The sequence below is a fragment of the Takifugu rubripes genome, chromosome 17 (assembly GCF_901000725.2).
Source record: "Takifugu rubripes chromosome 17, fTakRub1.2, whole genome shotgun sequence".
In the NCBI taxonomy this organism is placed as follows: Eukaryota; Metazoa; Chordata; class Actinopteri; order Tetraodontiformes; family Tetraodontidae; genus Takifugu; species Takifugu rubripes.
In genome coordinates, this window is record NC_042301.1 from 9,833,364 (window position 1) to 9,846,106 (window position 12,743).

General features: G+C 43.4%; 1 protein-coding gene across 2 annotated transcripts in view; it reads right to left on the reverse strand.

Annotated features, from left to right (window-relative positions):
* The window catches only part of LOC101074070 (protein phosphatase 1 regulatory subunit 29), a 102,650-nt gene that overhangs the window by 16,058 nt on the left and 73,849 nt on the right, over window positions 1-12,743 (reverse strand). Inside the window, exons 3-4 of one of the 2 annotated variants that reach the window (XM_029851128.1) lie at window positions 271-782; window positions 27-176 (exon numbers count right to left, since the gene is read on the reverse strand). In XM_029851128.1, the coding sequence (XP_029706988.1) occupies window positions 27-176; window positions 271-450 (330 nt within the window). In that variant the 5' untranslated portion in view covers window positions 451-782. Of the gene's footprint in view, window positions 1-26; window positions 194-270; window positions 783-12,743 lie in introns of those variants that run through there. The other variant, XM_029851129.1, reaches the window with a different exon arrangement.

Here is a 12,743-nt window from a genome sequence, read left to right on the forward strand (position 1 = left end):
CAAAGAAGGGTTCCCTGGATGCAAACCTGTAGGTTAGCCTGTCCAGCAAAGGCCCCATCCTCGATGTAGCTGATCTCATTTTTTGTAAGATTTAGGTCAGTAAGGTTTGTGAAGCGAAACATGGATGCAAAGAGCACTGCCTTGATTTTGTTCTCATTTAGCCTCAGGTCATGGACCTAAAAAACACAAAAAGCTGTTTATGCCAGGTCACAATGCACTGAGGAAACGACTGAATTAATAAAAAGCTGAAATAAATGAGATGACACTCACTGTGCTGTTGATGTGCTGAGGGATTGTCTCGTATGGTGGCTGGTTCTGACTGCAGATAGCCAGCCAAACATAGCCTTTGTCTCCTTCTATCAGCCAGCAGTCTCCGCTCACCTGAGCGGGCAGGTGGAGCAACAGCAGGCCAGGGAACAGCAGGAGAAGCTGACCGACTCTGGTAGCCATGGTGACCAGGGGGAGTTTCTGATGTTACCTCACCAGAAAGAGTGAAAATAAAGGAGGTGATGGAAGAAAGAAGGCAGGCTTGAGTTTCAGGCCAGTGCAGGCACAGGTCAGGGTCAAAGAGGCCAAATCTTTAATGGAGAGTCAGGTGCGTAATGGGCTGTTGTCATTAGAGCTGAGCTTGTAGCATGGCAGCAGGGCCTGTCCCCATTTTAAGTGTTCCAAGTCAAAAGGATTAGGAGACCAACACCCCAGAAACTGGTCATGGCCCCGACAACTGGAGTCCTCCGCAACAGAGATGAGGAAATGTTTCCTCTTGGAGACGGGCTGAAATCCTATATAACAGAGAGAAGGAAGGGGAGGGAGGTTTAACATTAATTACGATGTGACAAAATGATGAAGAGACACAGAAAATTGTAATTCAGTGTGCATATGCTCAGATGGATCTGGATTAATTAGGTTCACTTCTCATTTCTAAAAGCAATTGTTCAAAAAACAGGTATGAATCTAATACCCCTGTTACCTAATCCGTCCAAGGTGATCCAGCCTGGGAAAAACCCATTAACTTCCCTGATTATTTCATTAAGTTGTAATAAGCCATAGAGATATGTACAAAACTTGGTCCTCTATGAGTTTTGGTGTATCAGTTCTATGGTGTATCAGAAATTTCTACATAATGAAGCATTAAGATATTTAATGGCCGCAGCAGATGGGGTAAAAACAGTGAGATGCACTGAGTGGAAAACAGAAGAAGGGTGTTATAATTTGCATGTTTTAACAGGATGCTAGCTGACATTTAGCTATTTACCTTTCTCAGGGGATTAACCAGGGATTAGGCTTTAATCCAGCGTAAAATATTATGTATCTCTTCACGACAGCTTCGACTCTTTTAATTTGTTTCCAAAGTTTAGATTTGCTCCAAGGAAGAGGTCATCAACAACATGGACGCCAGCAATGCCTCCTGTTTTCTCTCTGTTGTTACGTTTAAAGGGTGTAATTGAAGATGACTCTGCACTCCCGCGTGACAGTTCTCTTCTCCCAGCAATGGACCCTGGACCTCTGTTTCTCATCTGTGTGCCACCACCAGCTGCCGTCAGTCCTTCATTCAAACTCTTCAATGAAATTGACGGTGACGAGTCAACCCTGTCACCACAGACATCTAATTTGCTTTTGACCAACTGTTATTAAGAGAACAGCCACTGAGTTTCAGAGTTGGAATGGCTCATTTTAGTTGGGAATCATGGTGATTTGTCTCCCCGAGAAAAGGCAAAATTAACAATTATTCACGGTTAACACGACAGGGAAGATTCGTGATTTGGCAACCAAGGACTACCTTCAACACAGCATCATTAGTTTATTTTTTTATGGAATGATGCACACTTCACTTTCCAGGCCATCAGTCTTAATTTATGCATTTATTATCTGCATGCATGCTTTCTGTCCTCCTCTTTCTTGCATTGTTTGCAGCTTATCTCACTGCCTTTCAGGTTCCAGGAAGAAATGATTATGCTTCCTCGTGAAACAGAACCTGACACCACTGGTGTGCCCTCAGTGCCTTTATCATATTATTGTCATTGTGCTTCTGTTGACAAGAAGCCAGACCAACAAACAGCGTTATTTTTCTGCCTTCATGTGATTATCCAGCCTCTCTTTCAGTCTAATTATCGTTCCTGATAACTGCACTTTAATTAAAACCTAGCATCTGACAACAACACTAATGAAGCAAAAACAGACAATGGAATTTTCCAAGGTACTATCAAGATTGGTCTCTGCAACTATTAGAATATATTAGGTATCATTTTACTCAGAAAATATTTAGCAACATGCTAACATGCTAGTCAGACCAAGTATAACCAAACAGTTAAATATAGTTAGTACTGCAGTTATAATTGTCCAGGTTTTCCAGCCAGTGTGCAACTTCAGGCTCAATAAGCAACCAGTCAGGCAACAGGTCAGTCCACGGAGGAGCCGCGAGAGCAACAAGTCAGTCAGTTATTCTTCTGAATGCTGCTACAGACAGGAAGTGCAGCTAAGAATTCTGCCCATTAGTGTTATCTTTGTGTTCCAGCCTGCCAACCAGACAGAACACTGCTTTACCTTCAAAGCTGCTCCTTCAAATCCGTTCCCCCACTCTTTGGAACTTCTCTTTTTCTTTCAAACCTTCATGAAGCTGCTGCACCAGCTTTTCAAACAGGGTGCAAACAGAATATTCCCTCTTTCCATCTCTGTCGGATTTGTTCTGCTTCATTTATTTCTCCTTCCTGCTCATCTCTTTCTACCATTGACAGTTATTACTTTACATTTTTCCATTCATGTGTTTCTCCTCCTTTCACCTTGTTGCATCCCTCTGTCTCTCTGTTGCCGTTGTATCATTTTGTCCTGCAGCTCCTTTGAAAACATAAATGCTCAACCAATTTCTGCTGCACTTAAACATTTTGGTTCTTTTTATCTTTATTTTCTGACAGCACAAAACCACATAATTTATACCCACAAATGATGTGAGCATAGATTGAAAATAAAAAGCACCACATGTTTGGATCTCATCCTCGCATCCATCTGTTTCTCTGCGCACCAAATTTGAGGCTCTTGACGTTGTTGAGTGTTTAAAGCACCGGCCTTTAAAACTCGGTTGTCTTATTAGTATTTATTATTAAAATACCTGTTACCATCGAATTGGGACTGCTGTACCATACAAAAATATGAACAGAGTCTTGCTTGTGTTTCCTTTTATTTGTTTGAGCCCAATGAGGCTTGGCTCCGGTCTTCGGTTCCTCCTCGTTGCTCCACTAAAGCCTTAAGTTGTCTTCTTGGAAGCTTCACCTTAAGGCAACCCCGAGGCGACGTCAGACCTAACAGCCGATGTTGCTGAAAGAAATTCTAAATCAAGCGGTCACATCAAAACGCAATCAGAGGTTTCATCGTGTTTCAGCAGCGCAAGACCTTCAGAAACTAAAATATTCTCTTGACTTATCCAATTATAGCAGCATTGTGAGAAAAGGTCAGAGGTCAAATGATCTAGTCAAAGACATTTACTGGAACATGGAGTCTCCTTTCTTCATGAAAGTAAAAATGCTCCTTTTACACAATGAATGAACATTCAGAACACATCAGCACCAGACTCGACCAGCAGGTACGTGCACACCGGCATGTACGTGCACTCCCTTCTTTTCATTTCTGTAGACAGTTTGGACCGAGTTCATGTCCTCGCAAAAGCTTCCATGTCCATGGTACTCAGTCGAGCTCAGAGAAATCACACTTAAACATAGCTTAATAAGTTTTGTGAATGGAAACTAAAAAGACCACCTGAAGCCTTTTTCTCGAGAGAATTTAGATGTTTTCTTGACCAATTTAATGGACTAATTTTGAGAATTTGCTGACAGCTGAATTTGCTTGGTCGCCCCCTGGTGGTGGCGATGTTTGCGGTGAGATGCTGCAGTGATCAAAGAGCTTTCCACATCATCTCACTCCAATTTAGCTAATATGAAATTGAATCTGGCTGCCGCAGAGGGCATCTTCATGTTCCAACTCAGCAGATTAACTCTGAACCACCAGAACCCGAACCGGGAACCTTCATTATTCTTAGCTGCCGTTGCTATATTATAAATTGTACTTTTCTTAAATAAAAATGCAGCTTCAGAGGATTTAAAACTCCCATGAAACCAGAGAAGATTCACTGAAGTTACAAAGCAAATTTTATTTTGCCTTCTCATCATCTTACACCTATTTTAATACTTCTGTCTGTGCGTTCCTGCTACTTGATGCTGCTTTGAGAGCTGAAATCTTGCTCCACAGCATCTGCTAATGAGCAGACGTCTCTCATGGAGGACAGAAGAATTTTTGTCATCTTAGATTCTTTTCCACCTTATTAAGTTACTCCTAATAGTGATTTTTTTCTCTTGTTGTGTGTCAAACCCAACATGTTCTCTCTTGAAACCCTGCAGCGCCACACTTCCATCATTTAATCCTACGCTAAATCTGAAGAAGCCCCTCATCCATCATCCCTCTGACATTTAAATGGAGCTGAGGTGTTATGGCGATGACGGTTTACAGGTACACATGATGAATTAGTGGGATGGATGTTATTAATATCCTCAGCTGTGTGGAAAGGTCGCTCGCAGTCACAGCTGGTGAAACTGGCAGGCTGTTAACAGCCCTTCAGGTGGACCAGATGGAGTGACTTACATCTACAGCTTTAATAGGGTTGTAAGATTTAACTTCAGGGGTTGTAGTGAGGAACATGCAGCATCAGGTCAGGTTGACTCTGGTTCTAGTTTCTTCTCCTAACTTCTTCAGGCCCTTCGTTATTCTCAAAATACTTAAAATCAACGCTGATAACTCAGTTGTGTCTTATGGAGGCATCGCTGCTCTGCTCAGAAATAAAATCATCATCTAGCAGACAAAGAAATCAGATCTGGAGGACTGAGAAATGTAATCTATAATCTCTGCAGGTTTTTACTGACTGTGAAATGAAAAGGTTGCCACAGAGGGAATGGATGGCCCGAGAGGCACCAGGAGAACAAAGCGCCAACCAGGACACCTGGAGCAGAAAGGCCCAGATCTGGTTTCACTTTTCCTTGCTTCTATTCTCATTTCTAACATTTTCTTCTGTGAATTGCCACTATGGTTCATTAAAACAAATAGAACAAAATGTGCATGTGTGCCGCAAACAAAGAACAGCTTCTGTTTGCTTCCATCTGTCAAAGCTTTATACTGGAAACACAGGGCTGATGGTGCATTTGCATTAGTGATCCTGTATGTGCACAGTTACACCAGCTCCGCTCTAATACTTGTTTTTATCGTCAAATAATAAACATGTTGCTTTTTTTATATTGATTTAGTTAGTATTTGGATAGTTTGTCATCAGAATGATTCTTGTTTTATATCACATTTAATTTTAAACAGTTTTCCTGCACCCACATGGAAAATACAAAAACACAAATGTCATCAGATGCCACTGATGCTCAACGTGAAATCGTCCATTCAGAGCAGAAGTGCTGCCGGATCCATCAGATCACATCATTATCGCAGCCACAGGCTGCTCTGTCAGACAGAAAATAAATAAATCTACTTTAAATGTCATCAAGAGAAACAATCAAAACTTTTAGTCATGACGTGACAGTTGTTAATCATCATAAGGAGAGGACTTAAAGGCAGAATTTGTGTCATAAAAAGCTCAAAAAGCTGTTTATTATCTGCACATACACAGTGTATGTACATATGCACAGAGATCCTAATGAATGATATTTAGAAACAGTGAGCAGATCCCAGCTTGATGAAGGTTAAGTGTGTTTAGCTGAAGCAGGTAAAACAATAAAATTAGCATGTACAGTCTGTTATGTTTGTGGCTTCATGGCTGGAAACTCTTAAAAGATCCATTATTCAACACTGAACAACACAAAGGCATGTTGCTGCTGCACTTTTATCTTCCACTCATGTATGAAATCATTTGCATTATTCACCCCAGACAGCCGGACCACAGAGAGGGTGTGCATGAACGTGCACATGCTTTCACATCTGATTTCTGACGTGTGAATAACCTGCTAATATGGTTTGACGCAAATGCAGCCTGCAACAGGGCGCACGTTCAGTTTCACCCCTGCTGCCAGTTCTGATGAGATTTTCTTCCTCTGGAAGACGGTGATTCAACTGTCTTTAGGCTTTCTCCTCATAATTATTGTTATTGTCATCATTTAGTTGTTATAAAAACAGAAAACCATTTGCATTTCTGTCGCTTGAGCACTCCGTTTACTTTGATCACTGTAGCTCCTGAAATGTTCTGACCAAACAGAAACATCAGGCATGTCTGACATCTTTTAATGATTCTTTTGTCTCCCAGCAACAATAAACTGCCAATTAGACTCCTCAGTTTGATCACTGATTAACGTCCGATTCAGGGAAAAATCATCAGAAAACGACAGCGACACAAGAGCCAGCGTATTCGGGCTCAAATCACCATTGACATTTTGCATGAATAACTGACATAATCAGGCTAACTTAGCCATTAGTGTATAAAGAAACTCTGCGAATCTAAACAGAAAAAGCAACATTCCATCCAAGTCAGAGCAGCTAAAGAGCCCAACAGCAGCAGAAGAATTTAAATAAATTAAATTTTTATTGTGTGCTTTGTTAAACATCTGGTGTGATTCTGCATCAGAGGACATGTGCGTCTGTATTCCAGGACACGTCAGCTGAAGAGCTGCCGCCTGGAACGCCTTAGGTTTGGCTGCTCCGCTGAAATAATCCATTTAAATGTCAGAGCACTAGGACAGGTTTTCCACCGCATTTCTCACGATGGAAAATATCACAGCCGAAGGTTGAAGAGACAGAAGAACGTGACGCGTTAACCTTCTGGAAGCTCACCTCCATGCTCCTGCGTTGGTCTAAATCATCTTCAGACTCTCTGTTGGGCACCACAGCACCCGTGAGGAGGAACTCATCTGCATGCGCTGCTGCAGGGTTCCCTCTGCTCGCCTCCCACAGACCAACATAAAAGATCGTTCAACTGAAGACTGAATTACCCCCAGGTGAGTGTGTGAATGGTGTGTGTGTGTGTCCAGGCTGAACATGTCCATGGTGTTTTCATAAATGGCGGCTTTAACTATTTTTCTAATCCAGCCAGTCCAAAGCAATGGCATCTGTAGAATCTATTTATATCTCAGGGAACAGTCTAAATCTCGACTGTGATGGTCGAGTCAAAGCCTCAAGCAGCAAGATTCAGGACTCAAGTCCTGAGTCCTGAATGACCACATGTCCGGAACCTGTCAGTGATGAAGCTTTGTGCAGTACAGGAGTCACTTGATCACACAGCACTGTCATTATATGCAGATGATTCAATAATTATACACAAAATCCAGCTAGCAAGAGACCTTCAACAATAGCCAGCTTCTAAAACCACGGGAAATCGCTTATATTCCGGAGCCACCTGAGGCAGCAGGTGGGTGACAGTGAAACTCACCTCTGATCTGACAGAATCTTTTATATTCTTAAAGGGTCATTACGTCATAGAAAGGCCGTTTCACTCAGCCGATTCATAATTTAGCATGTGAGCAAATGTGTCCTATTATTAGCAAAGCTTGGAAAGATGGACTTTGATTTCATGTTATAGACAGAAGACCACACCAGAGATGGTCGGGCCCTTTTGGGGGGTGTGGACTGGCTGGACTGGTATTGGTTCCTTATGAACCACCTGCAAATGGAATCGTACACGCTGTCACACTTCACTACAAACCCAGCGAGCTGACTATCAACAAACCCAGCGCTCCAAGGAGTCGGTGCTGAATATTCATGCTGGCGTGATGAATATTCTCACAGCGATAATCAGCGAGCAGCTCAACTGATGCTCATTAGCAGCAGCAGCATAGCAGTCACAATGGAGCCGCATCAGTGGACATAGAGGAGCAAACAGCAGCAGCAACTCTGTCAGCTGAAGACGAGCGAGGCTTATTTTAACTGGGAAATACGTTTCCTTCATCAAGGGAAGGATAAATACACGTAATCTATCTCTACAACATTGGTGATGTCTGACACTCATAGATAGGAGCAGGGAAATGAAGAACCAAACTTAAGTGTATCTGTTTTCTGCTCTACACATGGGGCTCTGCTGATGCTGGAGCAGCAGAGGTGCTTGACTATAAGTATCGGTTTGATAGAACAAACTCTTCACGCTGGAGTAACTGGAGATAACTAGTCTACGAGTTCATAGATCAGGATGGTCGCATTCAGGCTTGATTCAGGCTTGAGAGGTTGAGCCCCCCCCCTCCCGCCCCCCCACTGTCAGAAGCCAAAGGAGGTCCAGGACAGAAAGTCCCACAAGGAAAAGTAATGCCTCATTTCAGTCAATTCCAAAAAGCTGAAGGACAAATTCCCTTTTGTTTACTATTCACTGGGAAAAAACAGAAATGTTTCCAGTACACACAGATGATGGAGCATTTTATGTTGCTGCCACCAGAGCCGCTGCTTCATCCAGTCCAGGATTGCTCCTCCTCTACACTGCTAGTGGATTAAACCTGGGATTGGCTGCTTCATCCATTAATTCCTCAAGCTCTTGCCAAAGGCGCTAAAACAAAGCTACTCTAGCCCTGGATGTCTCACTGGTAATGATGCTTTCAGGAAAGTTGAAGAAATCAAATTGAATCACAAGATTCCACCTGTGTTCCATAAACCCCCCCCCATAAAGTTCACAAGCCTTTGGTAAATAAAACAGTCCCCAGTTTTATAAGCTAATATAAAGCAACTTGTTTCCTACAGCATTGACGTGCGCCAGTGGACACGGGAACATCATGTGTGGTGAGCTAATCTATCCAGTTGACAAGTGTGACATTATCAAGATGTTCATTAAACAGTGTGGCCACGTTGTTGTTGTTGGTGGGGGGATTTATTAAAAGGCCAATGAAAAGGCTGATGGGGGGAGAGGTAGCTCAAACCATTTGGCTTCATATAAAACTGCCCGTCCAATAGTTTTCCCATTAAAAAGCTGATTAAACTGCGACTTTCTCATTAAAGCTGTCCACCTTGTGTTTCGGGACGCTCCATGGGAACAGTTTGGCAGATTGATGGAGGAATAAGCAACAAGATAGAAAGGATATCAATAAAATGAATGCCAAAAGCTCTCTGCATCTACCTGACTCACTCTATTGGAGGAAAACACCTGTTCAACTCTTTGCTGCTCAGTCATTTCAGTCATTACCCCCGCCAAGTTCATCTGTAATTTCAGATGTTTGAACATGTGAAAAGAGTCACATTCACGCTTTTGAAGGGATAAACCTCCATCCAGAGTCGTCCAGTCGTGTCAGCAGCAAGAAAATGGTACCCACAGACTTGGATGCTGCGTCCACTCTTGGCAAACCTCATTTGAGGACTTGGGCTGGATAACGGCCTCTTTTATCTGGCTTATGAGCACACAGCTAACGTTTGCCTGGCAGGAGAAGAGAATCTCTTCAGGAACAGCCAGAAAACATGAAACATTTGCTTTCAATTATGGAATTTTGTCCAACAGACTCACCGCCTCCGTGTTTTTGGGTCCATGTGCATCTTCCAGACAAATTTGGGAGTGTGCTATGCTAATTACATAGTAAAGGGTTGTTGTGATTTGGCTATCAAGCTAATTAGGACAAAAGCTCCTTCAGTACAAGTGTTCATCATCGTCTTGCCAACAAACTGGGGGGAATCATGTGAGGGTAGAAACTACAAATCCTCCAACTGCTACAGGCTCTTTTGTGCATTTAATCTCTTCCTCCATCTTCTCCACACTTCCATCCCAGCTGCCTCTTTTCACCGCGGAGGCTACCAGTGCAGCAGCCAGTCAGCCAGAGCGGCTTATCGCCGATGTCAGCCGGAGCTTTCAGAGGTGCAAATCTCATCACTCAAAAGGAACACGCAGGCCTGCTTCTCTGAGCGATGGTCCTGTAGTGCAGCTGCACATGCTGACAGACTGAGGAAGGAGGTGGGTTTTTATGAACATACAGCGACTCTCTTTTTGAAAATCGGGGCTGGAATGACCAGAAAGACCCCCTTGACCCTCCGAAGCATCCTTTTCTTTCATTCCTGACCTCCAGATTTGACTTCCAGATCCCAACATAAATCCTAAAGTTGGTGCTGTCATTCCCATCCATCCATCCATCCATCCATCCATCCATCCATCCATCCATCCATCCATCCATCCATCCATCCATCCATCCATCCATCCATCCATCCATCCAACATGTATCTCTGTCTACTGACAACACACACACCCACACATCCATCTGTTCAGCTGCTCTTCCTCGGCTTGTCTTCCTCCCGTGAATACACATAGGCGCAAGCGTGCACGCACCGAGACGGTTGCCACCTGGAGAGGCTGCGTAAAAGCAGCTGCTGAAGCTGCCGCACTTTCAGTCTGAACAATCCGGGATAATAAACCCATTCACAGACATCTGCTCAGGCATGAACAGCATTAATGATGTCGTGTGAGAGCGGATCGTTGCTCGACGCTCCCTCGACATTGAGTACAGGAGTTGGGTGTGTGTGTGTTTGTGTGCGCTTACATCCCTTTAAGTTTAAATGTGGGTGGTGAAAAGCATCAAAACCTTTAGGTAACCTCCAGGTTTCCAGTTTCCAGTCGAACATTTCTCTGGTGCTGAGCGCAGCGACGCCTCCTGAGGAAACCTGGGCGTGAAACAGTCAGTTAAACCTGCCTACATTCTAGTTTGTCGGGAGAACTTTTCTTTCACTCTTCAAAGAACTTTACATTGCAGACAATGGGGTGCAAAATGTTGGGAACAGCAAACAGCAAATTGAGCTAAGTGAGCGAATCAAAGGAATGATCCGTGTGGCAACTCTACACCCACACAGCTGAGATTTGCATTTATATTAGAAACTGATGTGAGCACATGCAGGGGTGCAACAGTAAAAGTGAGCAGACTGAGGACACAGAGACAAAGAGAGGCTCTAAAGTGCAGGTTTCAGCAGGGGTGCTAATTAGCGACGGGACAGTAAAAGAAAATCAGAGTTTAACATCAGTGATCAGCTCATTTATGTGTCTTCGAAGCAAGAAACACAGGAAATGTTTCCTGGCAGCAATAACTGGACACGGATCACTGCCCAACAACACAGAGGTTAAGAAATAAAGCAAATGTGTGAGAGGAGGAAGCAGGAGTGGTTTCACTCCAACTCAAAACTGCTGAGGTTCAATTAAAACTTGCAGAAGTACAACAAGCCCAACACAAACTTTTAAAAAGGCTTCTGTCCGTCTCTGCTTCTGCGGACACGACTGGGTTCTCATCTCACAGATTGGCTGTGGTTGGCAGGTCTTTTACAGCCTGGTTACAGAGCTCAAATCAGATTCTGCAAGCCTGGACTGGTACAGACCAGCAGACTGGTGAGGGCAGACTGGGAGCTTCCCAGTAGTCCGGTGAGATCAATGATGATCAGGTATTTGCCCCTGGGAGCTCCGGTGATGTCACACACATGCAGGAAGATTTAGTTTAAATTATCTTTGTTCTTCTTTCATGAATGACAGAACTAAAAGGGAAAATCAATGCCACGCCGTGCACGTTGCATCAGATAACTGAGAAATTTGAAATCTGCTGTCTTCAAATAAAATGAAATTATCTCCGTGACTGAGAGCTCAGGATATTGCTTTCTCCTCTGACTTTGAGGTGTGAGATTTCTCACATTCAAGCAGTGACAGGAGGTGTTTTCAGCTGGTGTTTGTCTGTCTGTGTGTTCACCAGGCTGCAAAGACAAAAAATAAATAAATCAACAGCTAGAGATCAACCAAAAAAAAAAAAAAAAATCAACCAAAAAAAAAAGCCAGGAAACATTACAAAGAGCTGGAATTTCTGGTGCTCTGATGGAACCACTGAGGAAAGAGATGAAGGGTAGAACAGAACCAAGGAGATTGGATATTATCTCATAATCTAACCACCAAACACGCACTGAAATCTACCCCCAACAGGGTAGGATGTCACCTTTCAATGAGTCCCTAGCTGGCACATTGGAGTAGCATGTGTCACTGTTGTTGCCTCATAATTTAATAATAATTAGAAGTAAAATTTGCAGACTGTTTTCATGAAATCCTGGAGAAAAGCTTTGTGTTCCAGTGTGAGCATCCATACGGACGCTGAGCTAATCAGACATTTGTAAACCTGAATCTGATCCGTTTATGTTTAATTTGACTCCATTCGTTTCCAGCCGTCAGCAGGGACGTCGCTCTCATCGGCGCAGAGATAACACGCTTGGACGTCCGCATAATGAGGCAGAAATGACTGATTTTGTTGTCTGAAAGCGTGGCGGTTGTTTCTCTGAGCTGCTAACGAGAGCCGTCATTAACGAGCTTCAGAAGACGCCAGCGGGAGGGTTCTTCTCAGCGCCTCTGATCAAACATCCGGGAGGACGGCTGCAGATCAGCCGATTCTGCATGTGCTAAGTGAAAAGTGAATTTGAAATCCCAGGTTCTGCAGACGTCTGATCCACTTTACTTCCTTCTTGACATTTAATGGACTTCCTGTCCACTCGCTGACCTTTCTTCCTTTACTTCCTTCTGTCCTCTTCACGCCTTTTTTCCCATTTAACTCTTTTGTCCACTGTATCTTAAAGGTTTTACAAAAATCATCCACCACTCCTGTCCTTTGACACTGCTCTACCCCTTTTCTTCCGCCCCTCTTGATCTTTTACACAATGGCGACTGACATTTTTGTTTTTTCCTCCCTTTCATCCTTTCATGCCATCTTCTGCACTTCCTGTTATTCCTTTTCACAGCTCCTATTTTCAGCGGCTCTTTCAGCTCCTGCTGGACGCAGAAATTTCCTTCTGTTAAC